This window comes from Tachysurus fulvidraco, chromosome 6, assembly GCF_022655615.1.
Source record: "Tachysurus fulvidraco isolate hzauxx_2018 chromosome 6, HZAU_PFXX_2.0, whole genome shotgun sequence".
Classification (NCBI taxonomy): domain Eukaryota; kingdom Metazoa; phylum Chordata; class Actinopteri; order Siluriformes; family Bagridae; genus Tachysurus; species Tachysurus fulvidraco.
Genome location: NC_062523.1, coordinates 12636788 through 12662942, shown reverse-complemented (window position 1 = coordinate 12662942; position 26155 = coordinate 12636788). Strand labels below are relative to the sequence as shown.

The 26155-nt window shown below is 37.5% G+C and overlaps 2 protein-coding genes across 7 annotated transcripts; both read left to right on the top strand.

Moving 5' to 3' along the window:
- Positions 1 to 685: 685 nt before the first annotated feature.
- Positions 686 to 17062, top strand: LOC113654251 (solute carrier family 35 member F5). 6 transcript variants are annotated; one of them, XM_047815209.1, is made up of 16 exons: positions 686 to 754; positions 3298 to 3393; positions 3511 to 3616; positions 4089 to 4232; positions 5948 to 6010; positions 6482 to 6554; positions 7775 to 7974; positions 8516 to 8597; positions 8792 to 8879; positions 8987 to 9051; positions 10027 to 10131; positions 10240 to 10399; positions 12302 to 12392; positions 12934 to 13088; positions 15455 to 15551; positions 16363 to 17062. In XM_047815209.1, the coding sequence occupies exons 2-15, from the start codon at positions 3380 to 3382 to the stop codon at positions 15534 to 15536; spliced, it is 1428 nt and encodes a 475-aa protein (XP_047671165.1). In that variant the 5' UTR covers positions 686 to 754; positions 3298 to 3379; the 3' UTR covers positions 15537 to 15551; positions 16363 to 17062. The 6 variants fall into 6 exon arrangements, with proteins under 6 accessions (XP_047671165.1, XP_027020082.1, XP_027020080.1 ...); XM_027164281.2 differs by having other exon boundaries at positions 688 to 754; positions 7799 to 7974; XM_027164279.2 differs by having other exon boundaries at positions 693 to 848; positions 7799 to 7974.
- A 4485-nt stretch (positions 17063 to 21547) lies between these two features.
- gpr39 (G protein-coupled receptor 39) lies at positions 21548 to 25932 on the top strand. Its single transcript, XM_027164088.2, has 3 exons — positions 21548 to 21879; positions 21972 to 22864; positions 24359 to 25932. Exons 2-3 carry the CDS (start codon positions 22102 to 22104, stop codon positions 24805 to 24807), a joined length of 1212 nt encoding a protein of 403 aa, XP_027019889.2. The 5' UTR covers positions 21548 to 21879; positions 21972 to 22101; the 3' UTR covers positions 24808 to 25932.
- Positions 25933 to 26155: the final 223 nt, after the last annotated feature.

Genomic DNA, 26155 nt, shown 5'->3' with positions numbered 1-26155 from the left:
TTTTATTATTATTATTATTAATAGTAGTAGTATTGTTGTTATTGTTATTTTTATTAATATTATTGTTGTTGTTGTTGTTATAGAAAGAAACTAATATTTAGGTAGGTCAAGAAGTTAATAAATACTAGAGAAAAAATAAAAGAAATGAAAAGAAAAATCGAGAAAAGCAGGTGAAGAAATATTTGATTAAAAAGTTTGGGTAAACCTTTACAGTTTTAAGTATTTATTTGTTTGTTTGCTTGTTTGTTTGTTTATTTAATCGCTGAAAACATAAGAGCTTTACTATAGTATATGTACATATAGTCTTTTGGAGACAGTAGCTGTTCTGGTTCGGGATCCTTATTTGACAACATTTATGACCATCTACACCCTGTCTGTATGTGTAATGAGACAACTGCATTTTGCGTTTAAAGACTTTTTTGCAGGACCAATATAATCTACACGTCATGTAAACATGCGAAAACACTTAACTGGAGATCAGTGATTTAATTCATCTAGTTCTTTATTAACAAGAAAACTGATAACAGGAAATGTTTTATACTAAATCGGTATTTAAGGAAATAAAAAAAATAGACTAAAAATAACAACAACAAAAAAGGCTTCGTTTAGATGCATTCTGGGAAATGTAGTTTTCTATATCTACCGTTAACACATAGTGATTGGTCTACCAGTATTGAAACTACACATCCCATAATATTTGATAACTGACGTCATCAGCAGCAGCAGCAGCAGCAGAAGACTACCCAAAAGTCATGTAAATATTTACAGCACTAGTTGAGCTGTTATCCTCTTTTCTTACTGACAACACATATTTATTCTTCTTCATTTTATGAAGAATTCAGGACCAGGTAATATGGCCAGAACTGTCGTGTTTATAAGTAGTGAAATTAGCTTTGCTCAGGAGAGGGTACTGTGTTGCCTGCAGGTTTAGTCGCTTTTTAAAGCATGATAATGTTTTTAGCGAGAGCTAAATAGCAGTATAGCCATGTGTTAGCACAATCAGCTAAAAACAAACTTAACTGCGCCTGTTAAATCGACATATGTTCATATTACAAAGTAGTGACATGAAACCAGATTGTCTCTAGTTTTATTAAGGGTTTTTTTTTTATTTCACCTTTCAAAAAGAGCTTTAATTACACACTAAACTATGCAATGTTCCTGCTAATTATGTTCACTATGCAAGGTGTTTAATAATGCTAACATTCTTTACTTTGCTGCTTTGTTTAAAGACGCTTTTCAGACAGATACCAGGAACTCAACCATATTATTAGTGAAATATTAAGCTACATTGCTGTTGTGATTATTGTATATAAGCAGATGTGTGATTTGTTTGAGGCAAAAGATTTTATTCTTGAACTTTCCACCTGGGATACAAAGCAGTGTATTCATAATAAATTCATATATATATATTTTTATTTTTACTAAACATTGCAGTTAGATTCAATGAGATATTTTTTGTTGTTTTTTTATTAAGTTCAGAGTTTTAGATTGAATCTATTCAGAGGATAATAAAGTACAGTGTGTCCCGAAAGTCTCCAAACATATGGGGAAATTAACACTTTTCAGCCAATTGTAACTTTTTTATAAATATATCGATCCTCTACATGATTGCAATTTCTTTATCAACAAATGATGATTTTGTCTTAACACATCTGGCATTGCAGAAGTAGTTGCATGTTATTTCTATACGTTTCTTGCTTTGTTAAAGGCATCATGTACCCTTATTCAGTTACATGTACATATTACTACACCTTCTGTGTAACCTCATACCCTTATTTATTGCACTGCCACTTGTAAATAAGCCATCTATGCACTTCTGGTTAGATGCTAACTGCATTTCATTGGCTCTGTACATGTACCTTGCACAATGACAATAAAGTTTTTTCTAATCTAATTTAATCTGAAAACAAAGACATTTTAACCACTTGAACCACTGTGGAAGACATTTTGCACTAAAAATGTTACCCCTTTGTATGGGAACATTAATATGTTATACAGTCATATTTATAAATATCTGGACATTGACAAAGTTATGTTACCTTTGTCCATGTAATGGAGTATAATGAAATGAACAAAATAGCTTTATTTTGATGGTATATACATCCAGTTTAAGTTATCATTGAAGGAATTACAGTACTTTTTGTGGTCCTTAAAATCCACCTTTTGAGGGGACAGAAGTTATTGGACATTTGCAGCTTAGCTTTCCATGATTTCAATGCCTTCATTATTCCACTTACATGTAAGCAGATGAAAGGTCAGGTGTGGCATTTGCGTATGGAGTTTGTTTGCTTTTAACTATTAATATGGCCAAATCAAATATTTGGTACATTGTTAAATAGAAATAAAGCACAGGTGAGCTCAGGAAAACCACAATGCTTGGAAGAACACAATCAGAAAACAATTATGGTGAATTCAAAGTAGGCTCGAGAATTAAGAGAAGTCTTCACCAGAGTAAATACAGAGGGTTTACTACAATATGTAAACCACTGATAAGCCTTAAAAGAGGAAGACCTTGTTGGAGTGAAATATATGGAGAAATGACAGAATTGCTCGTGATCTGAATCATATTCATTTGTCTTATGGTGTTTTGTGGGTGTGCGTCACTGCTAAAAGGATCTGTTCCCATCTATTAATGATGTGACCGCAGACAAAAGCAGAAGGACTTCTCAGTGCAGATGGATGATGACCTGGTGCTTTCTTTTAAAGTAACTTCAGACCAAAGAAGTCAAATGTTCTACTGGACGGATTTTGTGAGCGAGACAGCCTGACTTCCTGATCAATGCCTAAATGTCTGACTTCTTTGAATCTGTGCCCTGTACTAGGGAGCTGCTTGAGACACACACTTTGCCCAAATGTTAATGGATGTCTGGAACTGTATGAATTTATAGCTATAGCAACTTCAGTCATGGTTGTTCAGGATATCCTCTACTCTAATCTCAAAATAATTGTGGATCATCTGGTTATGCTTAGCTCTGGTTATGCTTATTAATTGATTAGCAACTGGACATGCATTATATGCACCAGTGCAGAAAGTATAGCTGAACCTAGAGGAGTTTTGTTTGTTTATTTAGTTATTTGCTGTTCATTTGTGATGATGCAATGCTTCCCAAATTGTTTTAAAAAAATGGCAGTAACAGTGGAACAACTGTACATACTGTACAACTGGAACATATTAACTTGAGATTCACATCTTTCAAGGGTATTCCATGAATTTCAGAACCTTAATTCATTATTTAGTACCATTCTTAACCCACCCTGATTTCTGTATGCATTTGCATCATCTAATCGTCTGCATAGACTGCATGTAGCGACCGTGTGATGTGCCTTGGTGTTGCATCGTGGAGAGAGAGGCTGGCAGAGACAGGCGTGTCCATTACTAATGCGCCCAGCACGGTAAGCTCCTTTACACCACCAGTTTGTGTAACAGTTAGACTGTGTATCTCATGTTCACCATAAGGTATAGACAAGTTATCCATATGGTAAGGCTGCATCATGTTTGTGAGTGTCTAGGATGAGTTGGGGACTATGCTGTGCCCAGAAGAGGAGGCTGGTGCTGGGTGTCGTTGTCCTCTTGATTGTGGATGTAATCTGGGTCGCTTCATCAGAACTCACTGTAGTAAGTACAGCACACACAGACATAAACTTGATTTAGATTGTAATACTGTTTCACAGGCATATCTGCAATGTAACACACTATTGATATTTAACTAGACTTTTCCGTAATATAATCCCACAGCACTGTATTGCATGGGTCTGAAGCGATTGATTCATTTATTATCAGCTCGGTCTAATATGTCATTGTTTATATAGTAACTTACTTGCATTGTGGACACTGATATGTGCAGAGTTCTACTATGTTATCTGTTCATCTGTATTGGAGGACTTTTCACCAAAAAAAATGACACAGCATGCTGTTATAGGAAAATAATCAACTTCGGGATCACATCACCCTGTTTGGTTATTTTCCTATAACAGCATGTCAAGTTTTATTTCTTTAGTTGCCACTCTCAGTCTTTACAGTTTTGTGTAATAATACAGTATGGTAAATGTATTTCAGAGTCACTGAGATGTTTGTGTGTGTATGTCAGTATGTGTTTGTGCAGCAGCAGTACAGCAAGCCCTTTTTTAGCACGTTTGTGAAGACCTCCATGTTCATACTGTACCTGCTGGGCTTCCTGTTCTGGAAACCATGGAGACAACAGTGTGCAGCCCAGCAGCAACATGGCATATCCGTGAGTTTTACATCTCCATGTGGCTTTCAACAGCTTTACATCTTACATCCATCCATCCATCCATCTTCTACCGCTTATCTGGGCATCTTACAGCGAGGCAATATCTAGTTACAGTTTGCCTTTCAGTTAGCAGATGTTAACACATTAACCAAAAACTCTAAGCTTTGCATGTCCTGTAAATAAGGTGGCTATGAATTTCTAAAAAGATTACATTTAGTCACATAGTGGCAAACTCTCTAATCTAAATTAGCTTTCAACAGCTAACAGCTCTATGATGGAACCCGATAGACTAAAAGTCAATAAGGGCCATTTTAAAACGTGAGTGGTGTACGTAAGTGGTGTCTTAGATAGTAACATTATTTTAATAAAGAAGTAGGTTCACGATTTTTAGAATCTTGTGTGGGTTCACAGTGACTAAAATGGAATCAACCAAATTCAAGCACAGTGCTGAGCGGTTAAGGGTTAAGGTTCAACAGTCCTCACATTTATATCCAACACTAAGCCGCATTCTTTTTGGGATTATCAGTGAATTACATATGTATGAATCCAAATGAATTGGTACAACTTATTGCACATTTTAATGCACTGTTAGTTCATGAAATAATATTTGTCACCAACATTTCTCTCCGTCACCAACACTCCTCTCTTCACTTTCCTCATCCATGGACTTCGTCTGCCCTCTGTCTTCTAACCCCAGGAAGCTTTCTTGCCCTGCCGCTTGGCTCTTGGATGTGTCATTCAACAATCTGAGACAATTAAGTGCAGCAGAGAGAAAGTAGAGGAAATCACTTGAAAAGGCTCTCGTCTCCATCCACGCCCACATGTTCAAATTCTTATCTGATGTGAATTCTGCTAGGAGCACTTTCTTCAAGGAAAAGCCTCTATTCATCACTTCTTAACCTCCCAGCTCCTTCTTCTCTATTCTCCCTGACTGCTGATGAATTTAATACCTGTTTTGATGGATAGATTAATAAAATTTGCCAGACTTTCACTCCATTACAGCATTTGGCAGATTCCTTTATCCAGAGTGACTTACATTTAGCTCGTTTTTCCAGCTGAGCATTTATGGCTTATTGTCCCAGCAGTGGTAGTTTGCTGCTTTGGAGATTTTTAGCTCACAACCTTCTTAGTAGAAGTCCAACATCTTAACTACTGAGTTACTAAAACTACAGATTTTCCTCCTATATTAACAAAAGAGCTCCTGCAAGTCCTCTTGCTCTGCAATCCTCACACTTGCCCACTGGGATCCATCCGTTCCACAAAGCTCCAGACTCTCTACCAAGAGCTTCTCCTTTACATCACCAGTAGCATTGGTGACATCTTAAATTCTGGTCATGTACCAACTGTATTCAAGGGTTATTTCCTTTCTGAAACCCACTCTGTTCCCTCAGACCTCAGCAAACTCCAACTCTCTTTTCCTTCTGAAATCCTCAAATGTCTACAATCAACTGTCCCTCAATCTCACCTCCAGGAGTCTGGCTTCAGAGTGACACATTCCACAGAAACAGCTTTTAAAGCCATTACTTAAAATCTCCATGCTGCTAGTCAAACTGTCATCAGTCCTCATCCTCCTCAACTGCTCAGCAGCATATAACATGGTCACCACAAGGCTTGCTTGTCCATCCTTACGAGTCTTGAAATTCGTAGCACATCATGACAATGTATGTAAATGTGAATGAATTTGCTAGACTGATTGTGTTTAATGTCATTTTTAGATTTCTGATACTGATTCACATGTAACTGCTGGTGGCACTGAAAACGGCTACAATAATTGCCTAGTGAGTATATACCCTCAGAACAATACACACCCACAATGTTTATTATTCAGATACCTTATAACACACTCTGAGCCCTACACTGTTGTATCTCTGGGCTCTCACTCTGCCAGCCCCCTGTTTACTGAGAGAACCTGCTTTTATATTAGCACTGGTTTGGGTAAGAAGTATTTATGAGGAATTTAGGAATTGACCATAGGTGTAAATGAGAATATTTTTGCCGTATAAACATGTTCTATTTTAAAACAATTTTTGATTCTCCATAGCAGCTACATTTTTAAAAGCAGTAGTAAGACTTTATTCTTATGTAGCCTTCTATATCCTTTAGTCCCTGCCTTTTATACTCTTTAATGAATCTTGTCCACTGTTAGAATGTATCTAGTTCATTGTACAGAGAGAATCAAACCCTTCACACAGAAAGAAAGTGTTTTTGTTGTGTAGTCAGTGCAGTAACAGTGTGGCACTGCTTTCTAGAGTGAACCTCTGTATGTGCCGGTGAAGTTTCAGGATGTTGCTGATAACGGTGTCAGTCGAGAGTCTAAGACTCGTAAGTATTTATGCAAAATTTTTAGAAACACTTCATACAGTGAAGTAGAGGTCTTTACGGGTCCACTTAGATTTGAAAACCCAAGGTCCGACCCGAGACCCGAGCGGGTTCGGGTCTAAAAGTTTCACGTGTGCCTCGGACACGGGTCGGGTATAATAAAAGTGGCATCGGGTCTCGGGTAATTTTTTTACCGAGACGGACCCGAGAAGACCCAAACCACTGTATCTCGCGTGTGTGCATTTACTTGAGTCCTTTTCTTGAGGCCTCTCCTCTGTTTGCCAAGACCGCTTGCAACATCGTGTTGCTGGCGGTAAGCTAATTTTCGCTGAAACTGACTTGTCAGTCAATCGGGTTGGGTCGGACTTGGGTCAATTTTTTTCGGGTTTGTCTCTGGTTTGGTCTTTCTTATAAAAAAAAAATAATAATAAATTATGCTTGTCGGGTTCGGGTAAAAAGTGATTCGGGTCACTTCGGTTCGGGTACATTTCTTTAGACTCGAGAAGACCTCTACAGTGAAGTCAATTAAATATTGTTGATAAATATAGTGTATTCAACCTTTTGTATTAAATATATTTCATATATATTTTTAATATTTAGAATATTGACGTTTATGTTCAACCTTATCAGTTCAATATATGCCTTAAAGTATCTCGACAGCTGACCATTACATGTTGTTCTTTCCCAAACTGTTGCTGCAAAGTTGGAAGCACACAATTGTCCCAGATGTTTTTTTTTTGTTGTTTTTTTTACACTGTAGCATTACAAATTCCTTTCAGTAGAATAAAGGGTTCCAGCATGACAATGCTCCTGCGAGGTTTGCCAAGGTTGGAGTGGAAAAACTGGAGTGAACTGGAGTGAGTCCTGACCTCAACTCCACAGAACACCCTTAAGATCAACACTGGTGTCTGACCTCACAATGTTCTTGTGGCTGAATGGGCAAATCCCCACATCCATGCTCCAAAATGTAGTGGGGAAACTTTCCCAGGAAATAGGTTTTTATAACAGCAACAGAAATGGGGTGTTTTAAAAAGTACACTTTAAAAAGTGTAATGGTCAGCTGTTCACAAACATGTAACCTGGTTATGTAATTGATTTATATGTGTGTGTTGTATACATTATGATTATATATGTAAGTATATGATGACTTATGATGGGTCTTAAAACTGATATTAATTTTCTCATTGTGTGTGTCATCTTTCTTTCTCATTTTCCACCTGTATGTGGTGTTATGGTGGTGTGTGTAGCTGTGAGGAAGCAGCGTGTGAGGTTCAGTAATGTGATGGAAGTACGTGAACTTCCTCACTCACAGGCGTTGGAAGCCAAACTGTCTCGCATGTCTCATGCTGCCACCTCACTCAGGATTATGGGAAAACGTAGTGTCAGTGCTGTGGCAAAAATCAGCTTCTTCTTCTGTTTTGTGGTGAGATCTCTCTCTCGCACACACACACACACCACACACACACTACAATGTGCATTTTCTTTGTCTTCTCTCTCTCTTTCTCTCTATTTCCCCCCCACACACACACACATGCTTTATTGCATAGCTTTTCTAAACTTTTCTGTGTGCTTTTCTTACTATATTACATCTACAGAGTTTTTACACTGATGCTGATTTGTATGTTTGTCATACAATGTGGTTTCAGATCCTCATACAGAATGTAATAATAGAGAAAAACATGAGCAGAAACATTTGTACAGTTTGACATTTGAAAATCATTTCAATAATTAAAGGAGAAAGTAACGGCGAAAGTAAAGGAGAAAGTAACGGCAGATTGATTTTATGCTTGATTTTATGTTTTTATAATTGTGTGAAAGCTGAGTGGTACATTCAGACAAATATCTCTCTCTCTATCTCACTCTCTCTCTATCTCACTCTCTCTCTCTATCTCTCTCTCACTCTCTCTCTCTTTCTCTCTCTCTCTCTTTCAATATATTGCTCTCTCTCTTTCTCTCTCTCTCAGTGGTTTCTGGCAAATCTGGCCTATCAGGAGGCTCTAACAGACACACAGGTGGCAATCGTAAACATTGTGTCCTCCACCTCAGGTGAGCAATTTACACTAAAAGAACTAAACGCTAGAAAGTCTAAATGCCTAGAGGTGACTCTGAGCTTCCACAGCATGTAATAATTTATTTGTAAATGTAATTGTAAATAGTGCTTTTTGAAGAACCGAGAATGACTGCTGAAGTCCATTGAAATCACTGGAACACATGCATGATGTGGTATTTGTTGTTTTCAGGCCTTTTCACTTTAATCTTGGCCTCCATCTTTCCAAGCAATAGCAGCGATCGCTTCACACTTTCCAAACTGCTTGCTGTTATTCTCAGGTCAGTTCAATATTAATCTGAATTACTCAATTAACATTAATGTGAATTACTTTATTTGTATCTTTATTAATGGGATAATTTGTGGTTTTTTTTCCTTCTTTTGTAAGTATGGTGGGAGTGGCTGTGGTCAGTTTTTCGGGGATGGACAGTTCTGGTGGAAAAGGCATTATTGGTAACCATTAAACCAGCTCTGATTACTTGCAAAGTGGTTTAAAAGAGTACAAAGCTTTAAGGGATTAAAGATCTCCCTGGTAAAAATATATTATTGATAGATCAATCCATGATGCATGATGTTTGAGACTGTGAAAAGTTTGGCTAAACCACAATAAAACATTTAGGCTTTGAAGTGCAGCTTGCAGCAGTATTTCCTCTAATGATTTAATAATGATATTTTTTTATATTCCTAACATAAAGGCTGTATATTGTTGCATAAATGTTTATGATGATGTTAATACTCCTTTTTATATATTTTGTAATATGTGAAGCACCAAATAAATAATCTCACAAAATAACGTACATTTCTGAACTTTATGCATAAAAACATTTGGCCTATTATTAATAAATAAGAATGCATAAAGTTATTTTTGTGACAAGATGGTGGAATGCAAAGCTATCCCAAAGCTGATATTTTTCTATAACCAGACATATTGAAATGTTTAAGCATATCACTTTTTAAACATGATGTCTTCTTATATCACAGTTTCATTAATCAAAGAACAACAAATACTTTTTTATCATTCTGTAGTTACGTTTAATGTTGCGGACCCTCTGTGAAGTTAGTTCATGTTATCACTTAACAAAATATAACTATACCCTTGCCAGCCTTTTCTCTCTCTCGGAGATAAAATTTTTCCAAAGTTCAACCTAGAAATGTTGACTAGATGTCTCCTTACAATAAGGTTCTCGATATCAATTACACATTTATAATTGTTTATTAGCCATTTATTATTGGATCAGACGGAGAGCCATTGCGAATTGTGCAGTAATATAAACCCATGATCTGCATTAAAGCCTACTTTAAAAATACTACTATCAGAGATGTTATTACAGAATTTGAATCAAATTTTGACAAACTTGAGAATTTTAAATGTCAAAACCTGGTAGATCAGAAGCTGACAGTTTTTGTGACGCTGTTGTTTTTGTGTAGGTTCTCTCTGGTCACTGCTGGGTGCGATGTTATACGCTGTCTACATCGTTATGCTAAAAAGAAAAGTTGATCGAGAGGAGAAGTTGGATATCCCAATGTTCTTTGGTGAGTAGATTAGAAAACTCTAACACAGACTCACACTCTTAGCTCACACTCTTAGTATTCATAACGTCTATGGTGTGTGTGTGTGTGTGTGTGTGTGTGTGTGTGTAGGCTTTGTGGGGTTGTTTAGCCTGCTGCTGTTATGGCCTGGCTTTGTGCTGCTGCACTACTCTAGGTTGGAGCTGTTCGAGATGCCCAATCGCATTGTAATCAGCTACATCCTCATCAACGGCCTGATCGGGACTGTGCTCTCAGAGTTCCTCTGGTTATGGTACGTAATGTGGCATTTGTAAGTGAGTGTATTTTACAGTGGTTTTATAGTGGCTGCACTTGTCTTAAGAAGGTGTGGAGGAATATGTACAAGTCAAACGGATTACATGTCGTCACATATGAAGGGAGGCACTAATGCTGAAGGAACAATTTTTGGGGAACTGTGGAATAAATCCTTTTTACAGATATGAAAAAAAGCCTAGAGCAATGACGAGTTGCACACATGGAAATATTGTACAACAGTTACGTAGTTTTGGTCCACTAATTTCATTGGAGTTTCATTCATAGAGTGTCAAAAGAGACACTGATCTGTACAAAGATATGTAGTACAAACGTACGGGTCCATTTCACTGGGAACAGTTTTCCAAACATACTGTATTTGTACAAATTGTGTCTGAAATGTCAGATTCTTGATATCATGTTTATAGAAAATGAATATCACTTTGTTGTAATAATCATGCTGCTGTACTGAATATCAGCACAGCCATTATTCAGCGTTCTTGCTTGTATATAACTGTTCATGAAACACAATGGAGCTTTTTATACTGTGTTTAATCCAGGGGTATAAAACCCTGCTCAGAAGCAGGGTCAGGGCTGCATTAGTGGTGTTAACCCTGTGTTGCAGTACCAAATGTGTAAGTGTGAAACACTGCAGTATTAGAATGCTGTGGCTAGTTGCTTAGCAAAATAACAAAATTGGATGGTTTATGTGCCAAAGTTTTTTCTCACTGATGCAAACGTTTGAGAGAGGTCAATATTTAAACGTCACTTACAATGTTTATCCAATCATAGTTGTTGCAAAATACAAATAAGAAAGTTAAACCAAGGTTTAGGATTGTACTTTATAGGCGATCTACTCAGAAGTGGGTAGCTCGTGAGCGATGTGTTGAAACCTCAGTCCTAGACATTTGTGTGTTTGTGGAAACTGTTTTGGATCCACATTTGGATTTTGTTATCAGGTGCACAAAAAGTTCTGGTCAGATACGTACGTACGTGAAACACTGCAGTATTAGTACGTACGTACGTACGTATGTATGTATGTATCTGACCGTACGTATGTATGTATGTATGTACGTATGTATCTGACCATACATACGTACATACATACATACATAATTGATTGATTCCGGAGGAAATTAAAGCATCCAGTAGCAATATATAGAGAAATAAGATAATTTGATTAAATACTGATAATCATTCAAAACACCTCCACAATTACTCATTCATTCATTCATTTTCTACCGCTTATCCGAACTTCATGGGTCACGGGGAGCCTGTGCCCTATCTCAGGCGTCATCGGGCATCGAGGTCCAATTACTCAGTCAGTGTGTAAATGAGGTACAGTTTTTAAAATATATATGATGTAAAATGTCCAGTGGCAGCACGCAGATAAGTAAATACAGATGAAAATCCTGTCACTCTTCAGTTTGTATGTTTCCACTCTGCAATACCTAAGAGGTGTTTTACAGTCTAATGGCCAGGGGAGCAAAAGAGTTCCTTAGTCTTGTAGTGGAGCATGACAAAGACAGCAGTCTGCCACTGAACACACTCCTCTGCCTGGTGAATATGCTGTACAGAAGGTGGTGGGTGTTGTCCAAGATGGAAAGCAGTCTGTCTAAGATGCTTCTTTCTGCTACTGTCACCAGTGAGTCCAGGTCTGTTCTAACCACAGAGCCTGCCCTCCTCACCTGTCTGTGCCGCATCTCTCTTTTTTCAGCTTCCTCCCCAGCACAACAAAGAATAGAAAAGGGCACTGGCATGTATATATGTATATATTCATATGATTATCAATTTGTGTTTACATAAAGAAATATCAGATGCAAACCAGAGCTTATATAAAAATATAGGTCTTGAATAGCAACATTAAACGAGCATACTGAATGTACGTTTGTGTGTTTATCAGGGGCTGTTTTCTCACTTCATCTCTAATTGGGACACTGGCTCTAAGTTTGACAATTCCACTGTCCATCCTGACTGATATGTGCTTGCAGAAGGTGAGATGTTTTTATAAAATGCTCTAAAGTTTGTATGTATGATGTGCAAATGCAGGTCCAGTTTCATCCGTAAATAGTTATGTAGTTGTTGGGATTTTATGTTAGCTTTGTTTTGCAGAAAATTGGATTTAAAATGAAACAGCATGCAAAGAGGTTAAAATGCAGGGTGTCAGCTTTAATTTGAGGGCATTTGCATTTATATTGGGAAATCTGTATAGGAATTGTGGCTATTTTTATTTCAATGACTAGAGTTCAAAAACAAAAATTGCTGACTGCACCATATATTCTCAACATACAGTGTAACCTTGTGTCTCTGTGTGTGTCTGTGTGTGTGTCTGTGTGTCTGTGTGTGTGTCTGTCTGTGTGTCTGCCTGTGTGTCTGTCTGTGTGTCTGCCTGTGTGTGTGTCTGTGTGTGTGTCTGTCTGTGTGTGTGTCTGTCTGTGTGTGTGTCTGTCTGTGTGTGTCTGTCTGTGTGTGTGTCTGTGTGTGTGTCTGTGTGTGTGTCTGTGTGTGTGTCTGTCTGTGTGTGTGTATTCCCAGACGAGTTTCTCCTGGTTATTCTTTGTCGGGGCAGTTCCAGTTTTTCTCTCCTTCTTCCTGACAGCACTCCTGAGCCACTACAATAACTGGGACCCGGCAATGGTGGCACTGCGGAGAGTTTTCTCCTTTATCTGCCGCAAGCACAGGATTCACAGGTGGGGAAACCTCACTGAAAGTTTAAAGGTTTAGATCTATTTCTATGAAGAAGTAAACATAAAGGTTTTATTTATAGATTGGGGCACCAAAACTTGGGTGGCTGCTGGTATTTATCCTAATTAGGCAGAAGCCACAACTTATTCCACTTGTTTAATTACTAGACCTTGACTTTTAAAATACTATTTGGTGTAACTTCTGCTTCTCTGTTTAACAATGGAGGTTGTCACAAAACATTTTTAGAAGGGGGGGGGGGATACAACCTCTGCAGCAAACTTTCTAAAAAATGAACACTTATTTTGTTAACGCAAAGTTAATATCAAAAAACTTAAAACTTAATATCTAAAAAAAAACAATACATAATTGCTGCACATCTGTCTACATAAAATTGGACAGATTGCACAGCTTTTTGTAGCCAGCAATGTCAACCACTGTTTCTAGCATGTTCCTAGTTTTGAAGTATCCTTGGGCTATGCACAGCATGTTTAAGACACACCAACTGATTGTCCATGATGCTTAAGTTGGTGGTCTATAAGGACCATTCCAAAAACTTCAGTTTGCGTTTCTTTAAGTAGATTTTGGATAGGGGTAATTTGGACAGAGATGGCCAAACCTTTGCATACTACTGTAGCAAACTGACTAAATAATCGATCATGTATATTTTAACAGAAGACTGTATTCTAGTCGAAGACCTTTACATGGCTAATTAAGTTCACGTTCAAGCTTGTTTATTTCACAGTCAGTCTAAACATGACAGCATCTTATTTCAAAAAATCCTGGTCCATTGTGCTTTTGGAGGATTTTGTTTTCAGGCTTTGTTGTATTTTGTTTGTTCATGTTTTCTCCTAGTCATCATGCTTTGACAGCTCCTACCTACCTTTCAGACATATATTGTGTTTGAGTGGCATATTCCCTTCTCTTTTCTTTACAATCCTACATAGCTCCAGTGTGTTTGTACTATGAGAGTGAAACTGAATACAGTATGTTGAATCAGAATATAACCCAAGGTGACAGCAGGATTAGGAGTAAGAGACTGATTATGGCAGAGACTGTTTAAAAGCCTTGGAATGCAGGCCTTGCTGTGTCTCACCATATTACTAATAAATCTCATTTAAACTGATTGTAACTAAAAGGTATGCCTTGATTTATTACTCGTGTTGCTGTGCAATGTTGGTATTTTCTGGTATATAGCCGGAAGTTGTTGTATTCTTAGCATTGAATGCTTTTGTAAGGGGGAAAAGGGTTTGCAAGCCACTGATCTTCTATACTCTACAAAAAATAGAATAGAATCCTTTATTTTGTCACATATACTTTACAGCACAGTGAAAATCTTTTCTTTACATATCGCAACTTTGAAAGTTTGTGACAGACCCCAATAGTCAGCCATATTACAGCACTCCTGGAGCAGAGAGGGTTAAGGGCCTTGTTTAAGGACCCAAAGTGGTGGCTTGACAGTGCAGGCGCTTGAGCCCTGATCCTCCAATCAACAATCCAGAGCCTTAAGCGCCCAAACCACCACTTGACATCTTAGTAAGTTGAAATATCTTCAATCTAATAAAATTTATCTGCTGTTTCTCATTATAAGATTTAAATAAACCAAATATAACCAATTTTTAAGCAAATCTAGGCAGATTATTTTTAAAGAAGTATCTATCTGTCCGTACGTACGTAAGCTTTAAATGTTGGCAGATACTTTTGCTTCTTTCTAGACATTAAATTTTTACAGCATAATAAAAATAGCATAATAACATGGAAACAAGAACAATGAAAGTTAAAGGTTAAAAGTAGTCATATATGTTTAGAAATAGGCTTAATAAGCTTTTATTTGGTTTATTGTAATAAGAAACAATAGATACATTTGAATCAAGATATTTTAACTTGCTAAGATGTGGGGTTTTTTTTGTGTGTAATTTCTAATTATTTACTGTAAATGAATTACTATAAGCAAGGTAAAGGTGCACCAGTTGTGCTTGATGGAAGGTGAAGTAGTGTGGTGAAGTAGTATCCTTACACCACTGGAGGGAATAACTGAGCCTAACTATTTCTGAATCTGAAAACCGTTTTGTGATGAACAACTATAATTCATTACAGTGAGTCATTATTTTATGGTGATGTTAATCTTAATAAAATGAGTTTATATTTTAATTTTGTACATTTCATAAAATGTTAGTTGTTCGATTAACCTTACAAACATGTTTAACATCCAGATTAACATTACACATTTAAATTCAGGTGTATTTAAAGATAAGTGACCCGTGTGTCTTATAAATCTAGAACACTGAGCCTAAACATGGTGGAATTTTCGACACTGTGTTCAGTAAAGTTTATATATGTGTAATGTGTGTTGTACTGTGTGGGTGTTTTGTAGATTAGCAGAGGACAGTGAGCAGTGTGAGAGTCTCATTCCCTTACAGAGCTCTGCCCCCGAAAACAGAGATTTTTGCTCTTGATTAACATTTTAAAAGGTAAGCTACAACCTTTTGTACAGACATGCGCTACGAAGAGTCCAAGCGATTCATTGCGTTTCACTTTATGTAGACGATGTTTGCCTCGATTGCCCCAGAAACAATACCCAAGAAAAGAATTATTATTCAAGATGACAACATAAAGGCTTATTGGACTCAATAAACAATGCTAACATTTCATGATCAGATTTTCAAATGTGTTGTTTTCCTTAATAATGATATAACAAGTGTGCAGATGGGACTGTATTGCTTTTGAAGCGATTTTATGAAATTCATTCTTTGGGTTGGAGGATGTCTCCTTGCCATCTGCTATACATCCTAAGACACATGCATAAACAAGAGCTAAGGAAGACTTTGCTGAACACAGATGTCGGAGGGCTGGAGACTGTTTAGTTTGGCTTTATGTAATTCCCAAGGAATCCAGTGCAATTGTGTGGCTTTGGTAGCACAGTACTCCTGAATAAACCCACCCCATGTTCATTTTATTTTAAAAACAAATCAACCGCAATAACCAGATGAGTGAGGCAAACCGCATATATTCTGTGTGTGTCAGTGTGTGTGTCAGTGTGTATGTGTGGGGTAACGTTTTCAGGCATGTGTGTGCATTTGTATACTAAAGTCTCAGAAAGAAAATATGAGAAACATGCCTCAGCCTGTATTACCACCCACCTAGACACATGTACGCACAGTGATATCATCCTGCTCTTCTCAATGTGCAGCTAGTAATATTTGAACCAGCGTTTTAATGTCATTGCTTCACTTTGATTGTTTATCCAAGAAATATAACTAAAGTTAAAACCTCTTCATACAGGAACCAAGGAGTGCAAATGACAATCCGAAACCTGCCTTTGTGCCTTGTATTACTTCTTCCTCCTACTCCTACTCCTCCTCCTCACATGTTCTGAAGACCCTGTGATTGACCATTTTTAATCCTCATTTTGTTGGCTGTGATATCTCAGGGCCAGAATCCAGGCAAGCAGCTTTCACTGGTCATGATGGATGATCCAGGCACACTGACTGACTTTCCAATCAGAGTATCAAAACCGAGCCTTTGCCACGCAAAATGGAATTGCGATCAGCGGAGTCTGAGATCTTGCATTAACAAATGTGCCTACAAGGACTTTCGTATATTGCAATACACAAACAGGTGTAATACATGTTCTGTGTGTGTTTGTGTGTGTGTGTGTGTGTGTGTGTGTGTGTGTGTGTGTGTGTGTGTGTGTGTGTACATGCAGATTTGCTGGATTCAAATCACCATTTTTCCCATAAATTACAAGTAGCCTATTATCTTTTTAATCTTTGTAATGTAGATAGTGTCTATAGTGTCACGGTCTAGTCAATCTTGCATGATGTATTTCACCATTGAAACAAGACACTAAAATCATGTAACATGGTAATTAATATTTTGTGTATGTATTGCCATTACCATGTAATTAAAAGTTTGTGTGTGTTTGGTATGAATTACCAAATTCAATCCCATCTACATCCAAGTAAACACTATTGAGCACATATGTCCTGTGTTTTCTCCTGATTTTTTTTTTTCTTTGGCACAAGTATAAAACATATCTCATTCCTTCTCTATGAGAACATGTTGTGTTGTAAATCTATACAGCCCACATAGATCATGATACAACACAGCTTCAGTACTTTAGCCAATTTCAGATTGGCTCACTGGTAAGTGGTGTAGGTATTGGTCTGCTATTAACTCACCAGGTCTCCATTTTAAAGGAAAACTTCAGCTTTTTTCAAAATGTGGACACATAATGCTGATCTTTTTTTAAAGTCAGTCCTGAGCCACATTTATTAATTATTTTATTAATTCATGTGGCTATAATAAGCATGTAAATATATTTGTAGCCAGTGCAGAAAAATGGAGGACAGGAATGACAATCATGTCCCACAGTCTAGATCCAGTGGAATGATGGGGATATTGGTTATTAAGCTAATATTTGTGCAATCAGTTATCTGTACTGTTGCCAAGAAGACTTTGTGCCGATATGGGGCATTTCAGGAGACAGGTGCAATCACATTAAAGACTGATATGGGATACTTGCAGTTAGAAATATGATCCATTAAAAGAAACAGATCTGAACTGTTTCTTTTAATGGAGAACTTGTAATGTGACTGTAGCCAGAAGCAAAGAAAGCACAGTAAATACATATAATTGAAAAGCATTTATAATGAAAGTCTATAGCCAGCAGCCAGAAATAGTAAAAATACAAAACAAATTCAAAGATATAGACATTACACTAACAGTGATGCTCTTAAAAAATGAAACAGACCTTAAAGCTCTTCACAATTCCTCTAATTTATAGCTTTCCAGTGCTTGAGTGCTGCAGTTAAAAAGTAATTCTTGTATTTACACGTTCTCCAAATATTTGTGTTAACCATGCATAGTTGGAGGATCCATCCACAAAAAGACAAATTGTACAAAATTAAAGATTAATTTATAAATATGTACATTTAATTTAAGTAAAAAAAAATGAAAGCATTGTATAAAAATATTTGGTGAACATTAAATATTTAATGTAACCCCAGCCACTGCCTTTAAACTTTTTTCTCCCATTGGAGGGAAAGACCTTAACATTCTTGAAATGTATATAATAGACATGTGATAGATGGAGATTAGGTTGAAAATCAGTAGAGTTCACATTCAGGAATGTAGAGTGAAAACCAATAAACCATGTAAGATATCAAGAATCACATTTCAGAAGAAAAGACATGAAAAAATGGATTTTATTGAATTATTAAACCCTTATATTTCCTGGCCTATGACCACATACCTTTTCCTAACAGCTGTACTGTATTTATCAAATAATTTGTAGGAGTTGCACAATAATAGAACTGAAAAAATAGTCTGGCACTGAAAATAATGGAAATCAGTGACAAATGAGTTATTTAAATGAATTATCCTGTCAACTTGTATGCTAATTTATTGGTCTTAACATGTACTAAATCACTGACAACAAATAAAATGGGATATGCCCTGTAGAAGGGCTTAGAAGGGATTGTACAGAATTGAATAAATCTCATTAAAAAATGGTTCTTTAGGGAGGAAAAATAACAGAAATCCTGGATCCTACTGCTGACACGGCTTCTGGGAGGTGGTCCGGGAAGCCTTTAATGCAGGGAACAAATCGAAGACTGAGACGAAGCTTCATCGCTTTGCTACGGATTCTGACAGACACTGGCCCACAGTGTTTCAGTACATCCTGTGCAGTGGCTTATCTCTGCTTTTATAGCACTTTTATATACATGACTTAGTGTTGAACACTGAGCCCTCATTCTAGCAGACATTAATTGTAGATGGCTTTCAGAGCTGTTTACTTACTGAGTTGTTTATAACAGTATGGCAGGTACTTTTATTCATTTATTACCCTTCATTTATTACCCTTCAAATATTCAGGACGATCAGTCAAAAACTTCAACCCTGTGTGTTTTTAGGTTTCTAATGTAAAGCCATTTGAATGATTAGACAAGCCATTATGTTTGGATTTATTGTTGATAAGAGTATTCATGTTGTTTTCTTCATGGTTTGTTATCTAATGGACATCATGTGCTTTTCTAAGACCAGTATTGTGAGCTAAATGTTTGGTTGAAGGCACATCTTTGCTCATTCATGGAATGATGGTTATACCTTGACTATTAGCCCTGAGCATTCTGTTTCTATAGGTTCCAGGATCTTTTCTTTCCCTGTCCATTTACTGGATGAACTCATCATTGGTGTTCTGAAAGCTCATATTTTATACACAGCACAGAAACATGCTAGATGCTTGACATGTTTGTGTTTAAACAATATATTATCTGTACATGTGGTATACATGTTACGGCATTGCAATATATAGTACTATAGGGCATACACCCCCATAACCAAACAATAACCTTTCAGAAACTGTATTATATCTGTAATATATTAGCATAGGCTAAGGCCATCCTTAAAAATATTCTTGTTTGCCGTAACCCGACCTACCCTGTCAATTTAGGACCGACTCAATTTTTCAACAACTAATACAAAAGCAATAAAATAATATTAACGGGTTCGGGCATCATAATACATCTAAAAAAAATCATTAAAACAGCTCGACACCGCTTTAACTTGGCACAAAGTTCTGGGAAAAACTGTGTCCAGCATCAAAATAAGGTTTGCAATGATGCGCCCGAAGGCACGGGTTGAAGACCCAGTCAGTGACATCACGATATGCTAATTTGTTTAAAGTCATACCTACGTAATCACCATCACCAAAATTGTACTTTTTCTTACATTGAAACTCGAAAAAATATATATATATAGACCTATCTACCGACCTTTTTTTTTAACTGTTACTGCAAAGGATGTTTAAGAATGGCCTAATGATATATACTGTACATGGACATACAAATACAAAAATACAAAATGATACCCCTGGTTGGTGGACATAGATTTCTTTTCTTTATTTTTTTTTTTTTTGTTTAGTTTAGTTTAGTTAATTTTGTTTTGTTTTGAAGAACAGATTCTCTATGCCAAAAATGACACTCCAAAAAAGATAGCTGCATGGAGCAATAGGCTGGGCCAAGCACCGAGCATTCATCAGTGTCTGTATTATCAGCCAGTACCGGCATGTGGATATCTCAGAGGTGCATTATAAATGTTGGTGCTGTTATGGGAAAATAATCAAAAACTAAATCCACAGTGTTTTATTCATTTTGTACCACAGCAATTTGACAACATTTACAACATTTACAATATTGAGGAATGTCGGTCAACAATTTAGTTCCTGTTCTCACTGTTTAAACAGCGATTCCCTCACCAGCCCGTCTTTTTTTACAGTTCATAAAACAACAATACCTCTATGAGCAAAGACCTATATCCTGAAGACTATCTACTTTACCACTGAGTGTTACAAAAAAAAAAAAAGTCAATGACTATTACAATGATTCACTTTTGGCATGTGAATGGGATAATGCCTCCGTGATCAAACATGTGAATTGAGAAATTGTATGAAACAGGGGATTTATTCAGGCTAATCAATTGTGCAATGTGAATACCGCCTTTACAGTAGCAACACTATTCAAAATATCAACATCACCATTTAGCATCCTGAATATATTGCCATTAACCTGACTGAATATGGTTTGAATCTGATTGTGCAAGTATGAGATGTATTTAAAAGTCTGGCATCAGTTGAAACTCACAGGATCCTAAACTTCCTGCATATATAATGGATGTGATGTGAAAATTTGTGTGTCTTTAGGAGACCCATGTTCCTACCACATTTGGTGCATGTAGGTGAAACTAGCTCGCCACAAATCTGAAAATAAAATCACCATGGCCATGACACTCCCTTCTCCAAGCTTTGGGTAGATGGAACCCTTTGGTGCTCTAGATTTAAGCTACATTTCCCAGATCGTATTCTTGACTGACATGTCTCGACAAGAATGACTTAGAGAAAAGGCTGATTGTGAACCTGACTTCTCAGACATGAGGTGTGAGATCTTTATCCCTGTTGTAGGCAGATGTTCTGAATCTGATGGCTGTAAATTTGAGTCAAGATTTAAACTGAAGAAAGAAAGTGGACAATGTGCACTATTTTTATTTCTTCTTACACTTCAGAAATGAACAAAAGGTCAATAAGGTTTGTTTTTCTGAAACAAACAGCGAAGTGTTTCCTGATTCCAGTTTAGTTTGGTTAAACTTATTCGACACATAGCTGCTTTCCTCCTGTTTACTTTTGAGCGAGTGGTGGAGCTGAAAAAAATCAGGTTTGTCCTGAAGTGGGAGGGTCTATGAGATTCTGCTTCACTGAGCCTTTAAGACATGTTTGGGAAACTTTACATGATTAACGAGAGCTTTACTATCTGTTGTTACACAACTGAAATGGTTACTTGAGAAATCAATGTTTAGTCTAAATGGGAAAAAGTATATGTAATATGAAAGTCAGAATTTCCTTAACTTCTTAAGAACTTCGTATCTGCTAGAATTTCTTATCTGATCAAAATGTTTCGGATGTTATTCTAAGGTAAACATGTGACTCATCACACAAATTTCCAAAGGTGGTAAAGCGAGGGCCAATCTACGTAGCTCATGCTGATTAGCACACACCCACACACCCTACACACATATATGTACACTCCCTCAGCCTCGACGTTAACTGTAATCATTAACTCAGTTGGCTTCAAAGGGAAAAAAAGAGAAGCACTGCTTAAAACCAAGCTGAACCTGCGTACAAATATCCAGGAAGAGATTCCAGCCAGAAAAGGAGGACACCACAAATCAGCTGGCTTATCTCCATAAGTGAGTGAGTTGCACAGTGAGTTGGCTCAGCTGATTCAGGAGAGCTGGACTAGTCAGGTAAGAGAACACTATACTAGACTTCATGTAGAAGGTAGAAGCTAATACACCTTAAGGTATAAAACTCAAAATTGGCTTTTTATTGTTTATAGGAACATTATCATGGTTCCAGCAGTTTGATGATTAATAGTGCTGATATCGGTGCAGTGTTCCTGGAAAGATAAGACTATCTGGGCTAAAGTCAACAGGGTGGATCAGAGCAGAGAGCCAGAGCAGGAGAACATGGAACAGGAAAAAGATCAGAACTGGGGAAACCTGGAGATGAAGTTTGGAGTGAAGGTCTTCCTCACAGTACTCTACAGCTTCATTCTCATCCTAGGAATTCTAGGGAACAGTATCACTATTCACGTCACACAGGTGCTTCAGAGAAAAGGGTACTTGCAGAAGTGTGTCACTGATCACATGGTGAGCCTGGCCTGCTCTGATTTGCTGGTATTGCTGATTGGTATGCCCGTGGAACTCTATAGTGCCATCTGGTTCCCCTTTAGCTCTGCTTCTGGAAATGCTGCCTGCAAGATCTATAACTTCCTGTTCGAAGCGTGCAGCTATGCCACCATACTCAATGTGACCACGCTAAGCTTTGAACGCTACATGGCTATATGCCACCCATTTCGCTACAAAGCGTTAGCAAATGCCCGCACTGCTCACCTCATCCTCGCTGCATGGCTTACCTCCATCCTCATTGCTGTGCCTCTGCTAATTACAACTGGAACTCAAGGTCATGTAGTGGAGCCAGGAGGAGCGCCGGCACAGAACCTGACCTTCTGCACCAACCTGCATGAGTACTGGGGAATGTATCGTGCCAGTGTTTTTGTCGCTTTCATCCTCTACCTGCTGGTCCTTGGCAGCGTGGCTTTCATGTGCAGGAGCATGATTGTAGTCCTCAAAGCCCCCATGATTACTACAGACACGTCAGGCACTACCGTGCCTAAACATGAGAGTGCCAGAGTCAAAGCCTCACGCAAGCAGACCATCATTTTTTTAGGTAACTCACTGCATTTACACAGTTTAATTGAATACAGTATAAAAAGACTGAAGTAGAAATGTAGTAAGCATTTAGTTTCATAAGCAATCATAACATTTTAAACTGACATGACATACAATTATTCATCCTGGTTCAATTATTCACATTAGTTACATAAAAGTAAGCATTTACTGTTTATAAACCTCATTTAGTCTATATGTAACTATGCTCAATGTCTTATAGTGAAGGCTAACGTGAGTTAAATGAAAAATTAAGAGTAGAAGATTTTGTGTGTGTGTGTGTGTGTGTGTGTGTGTGTGTGTGTGTGTGTGTGTGTGTGTGTGTGTGTATATGAGGCTTCTTCTGAAGATTTTAATCACGAGTAATTACGAGTTTGTCATGTTTACACGCTTTGCTATCGGAAACCCAGACGACACCAGGCTCACTCGTACATATGTATTATTCTTTTCTTTTCTTTTCTTTTGACACCATAACACATATTTCTCAGTTAGCTAGCTTGCTGGTGCTAAAGGAATTATGGTGAAATACAAGCTATTATCACATTGTAAAAATGTACAATGTGAATGTTTGCTGATTTTACATGAAATAAACTGCACAATTAACTGCATTTAATTATCTAAATCAGTACAGAGAGTTCAGTAGAGAAACTTTAGCACTTTTCCCATATATATATATATTTGACAGAGACAATGGACAGACTATTGCAGTTGAGGGCAAAAGTTTGCACACCCCCTTAGGGTTGTCTTGTCTTTCACAGATGGTCTATAATTATTCCAAATGAAAATATAATATAAATAAGATAGAAATCTTTCATAATATAGTTTTGTATGTGAAAAATACTACATTTGAATTCTAATTTGAATTCTATATGGTAAGTTATCAACACTGAAAAAAAAGATTTTATTTTCCTTTTCAAACATTATCTGGACATTTCCTAATCCTGGTCATGACCTGCCTTCTTCAAATCAGTTGATGATTAAAACCAAAAACAAGACATCTTTGTGTATGTGATATACGTATGTGCAAGAGAGAAGACAGAGCTTTCCTTTGAGTGTGTAACTGTGATACAGCACAAGCAGCAAAAAAAAGATGCATTTGTCTGGCTTCGTGCATCTTACGTGAGGGATGTGTTAGGCTTCATTCTCCCTGAGTTGTTGTACTGTAGTAGAGAGCTGGCTGCTGGTGGGATATGGGAAGTGACCAAACTGAGGACCCTTTATTCACCCAGAAATAATGAGGCTATTCAAACTTATTCATTCATTCAACTTATTCAATCAACATCAAATTTCCTGGAAACAAGGAGAACAGATCAAATAATGTCCATCAGAATGTCCTGTACAATATATTTAGTGTATCTTGCATGATGTTTCTCTCTCCTTCTGTCTTTTTTGCTTTATTTAAATATGTACTGAATATTCATATGTGCTTCCATGTGCTTTTCTTAATATGTCCTTAAGTGTATTTACTTGTGTGTTTTGTGTTGGTTTCCCTTAGTGCTGATCATGTGTGCGCTGTTCGTATGCTGGATGCCAAACCAGGTGCGGCGCATGATGACGGCATCCATACCCAAGAAATCATGGAATAAGACTTACTTGCTGTCATATGTGAAATTGCACCCTATAGCTGACACCTTCTTCTACCTGAGCTCTGTGCTAAACCCCATGCTCTACAATCTCTCATCACGCCAGTTTCGCACAGCTTTCCTGCAGGCTTTGTGCTGCCGTCTCTCTATCGAGCATGTTAACAAGAGAACAGTGGAGAAGAGCAAAGCTCCTCATGCATCCAGCCATTCACTGCGTCCACTGCTGCGTAAAATATCCCGGCAGAAGAGCGCTCGGCCTTCCAGCAGAGATGCTGAAACTCTGACCCTGAGTGCAGAGAGCAGCTCTGTTGTTCAGAAATTAGACACACCTCCAGCTGTCTCGTCAGAGACCGACACATGAGTCATGTCAAGCCTCCTCCTCGACTAAACCCTACTTGGCACCCTGGATCATTTTAATGGCCACTTTTAAGACTTGTTGGTCCACCTTGTAGATGTAGTTGCAGACTGTTGCTCGTCTTTTTTTTCCACGTACAATTTGGCTGGATGAGGAACTTTGTTTGGTGGAATGTTTCTCAACTCAGCAGTGACTCACATGAAATACACACAAAAATATTTATACCTATAATAATACCTCACTTTTGTGCTCAGTATTATTCACCACAAGGTACATTTGGGTCATTGGTAGTACTATAGTGCTTCCTTTTCGCTTATGAACGGGTTAAATTCAGCCGGAATTTCTACACTCAGATGTTTTATGTACAAACTCACCTATGTGATAGAATTCTGTGGCAAAGTAACCACTAAGGTTAGGTGCAAAGACAGCTCCTCCTTTATAAACTGGAAACTAGTATAGATTTTCCCTTTCCATGCATTAGGAATGAATGACTGTATTAATTAACACTATACATTAAGGTTCCCTAACAACTAACATTATTTACTACATTCTTTTACACAAACATATAATAAATTCTTAATAATGTTAACACAGTAGGTTAGCACATGTATTAAATGACAGTTGCTTAAATGTTAATGGAATACACCTGTACTGAATAATGTTTATTCAAACCAGGACTTAAAATATATCCACATACGAGAGCACGGGGAGCCTGTGCCTATCTCAGGCGCCATCGGGCATCAAGGCAGGATACACCCTGGACGAAGTGCCAACCCATCGCAGGGCACACACACACTCTTATTCACTCACATGCACCTACCATGCATGTCTTTGTACTCCCAAGGCACGGGGAGAACATGCAAACTCCACGCACACAAGGCGGAGGCGGGAATCGAACCCCCAACCCTGGAGGTGTGAGGCGAACGTCCTAACCACTACGCCCCTGATAAACATTAGGTAAAAAAAACAATGTTATGGTTGTAGTGTATAAACATTGACGTTCATGTTAAACACATGATATATACATATGTTATGTTGTGTGTGTGTGTGTGTGTGTGTGTGAGTTTGCTTTCACACAATTGCCTGAGAGATTCTCCACTTTGGTGAAAATAAAGAGTGTGTTTTGATATATTTCAGTATTGACTACTTTTATTAATATTTTAACTCTATTTTATATTTATACATTTTCCAATTAAACTCTAACCTGCCCTAGTGTACAGCAAATCCACCTACCGAATGCTTAAAGGTGCCCTTCCACACAAAACCGTTTTTACTTGTATTTTTTGATATGTGTTAGGTCCATATATGTTTGTGTTGTGTCGGGAATGTGAAAATGAACTGCTACCTCCCTGGT

Bases quoted from the DNA above. Each gene is read 5' to 3' on its own strand.
- LOC113654251 (XM_047815209.1), top strand. The intron at 3,617-4,088 runs GTAAGTACAGCA...TGTGTATGTCAG, and splicing joins CTTCATCAGAACTCACTGTA to TATGTGTTTGTGCAGCAGCA. The intron at 8,880-8,986 runs GTCAGTTCAATA...TTCTTTTGTAAG, and splicing joins CTGCTTGCTGTTATTCTCAG to TATGGTGGGAGTGGCTGTGG.
- gpr39 (XM_027164088.2), top strand. From the start codon at position 22,102: ATGGAACAGGAAAAAGATCAGAACTGGGGAAACCTGGAGATGAAGTTT. The intron at 22,865-24,358 runs GTAACTCACTGC...GGTTTCCCTTAG, and splicing joins GCAGACCATCATTTTTTTAG to TGCTGATCATGTGTGCGCTG.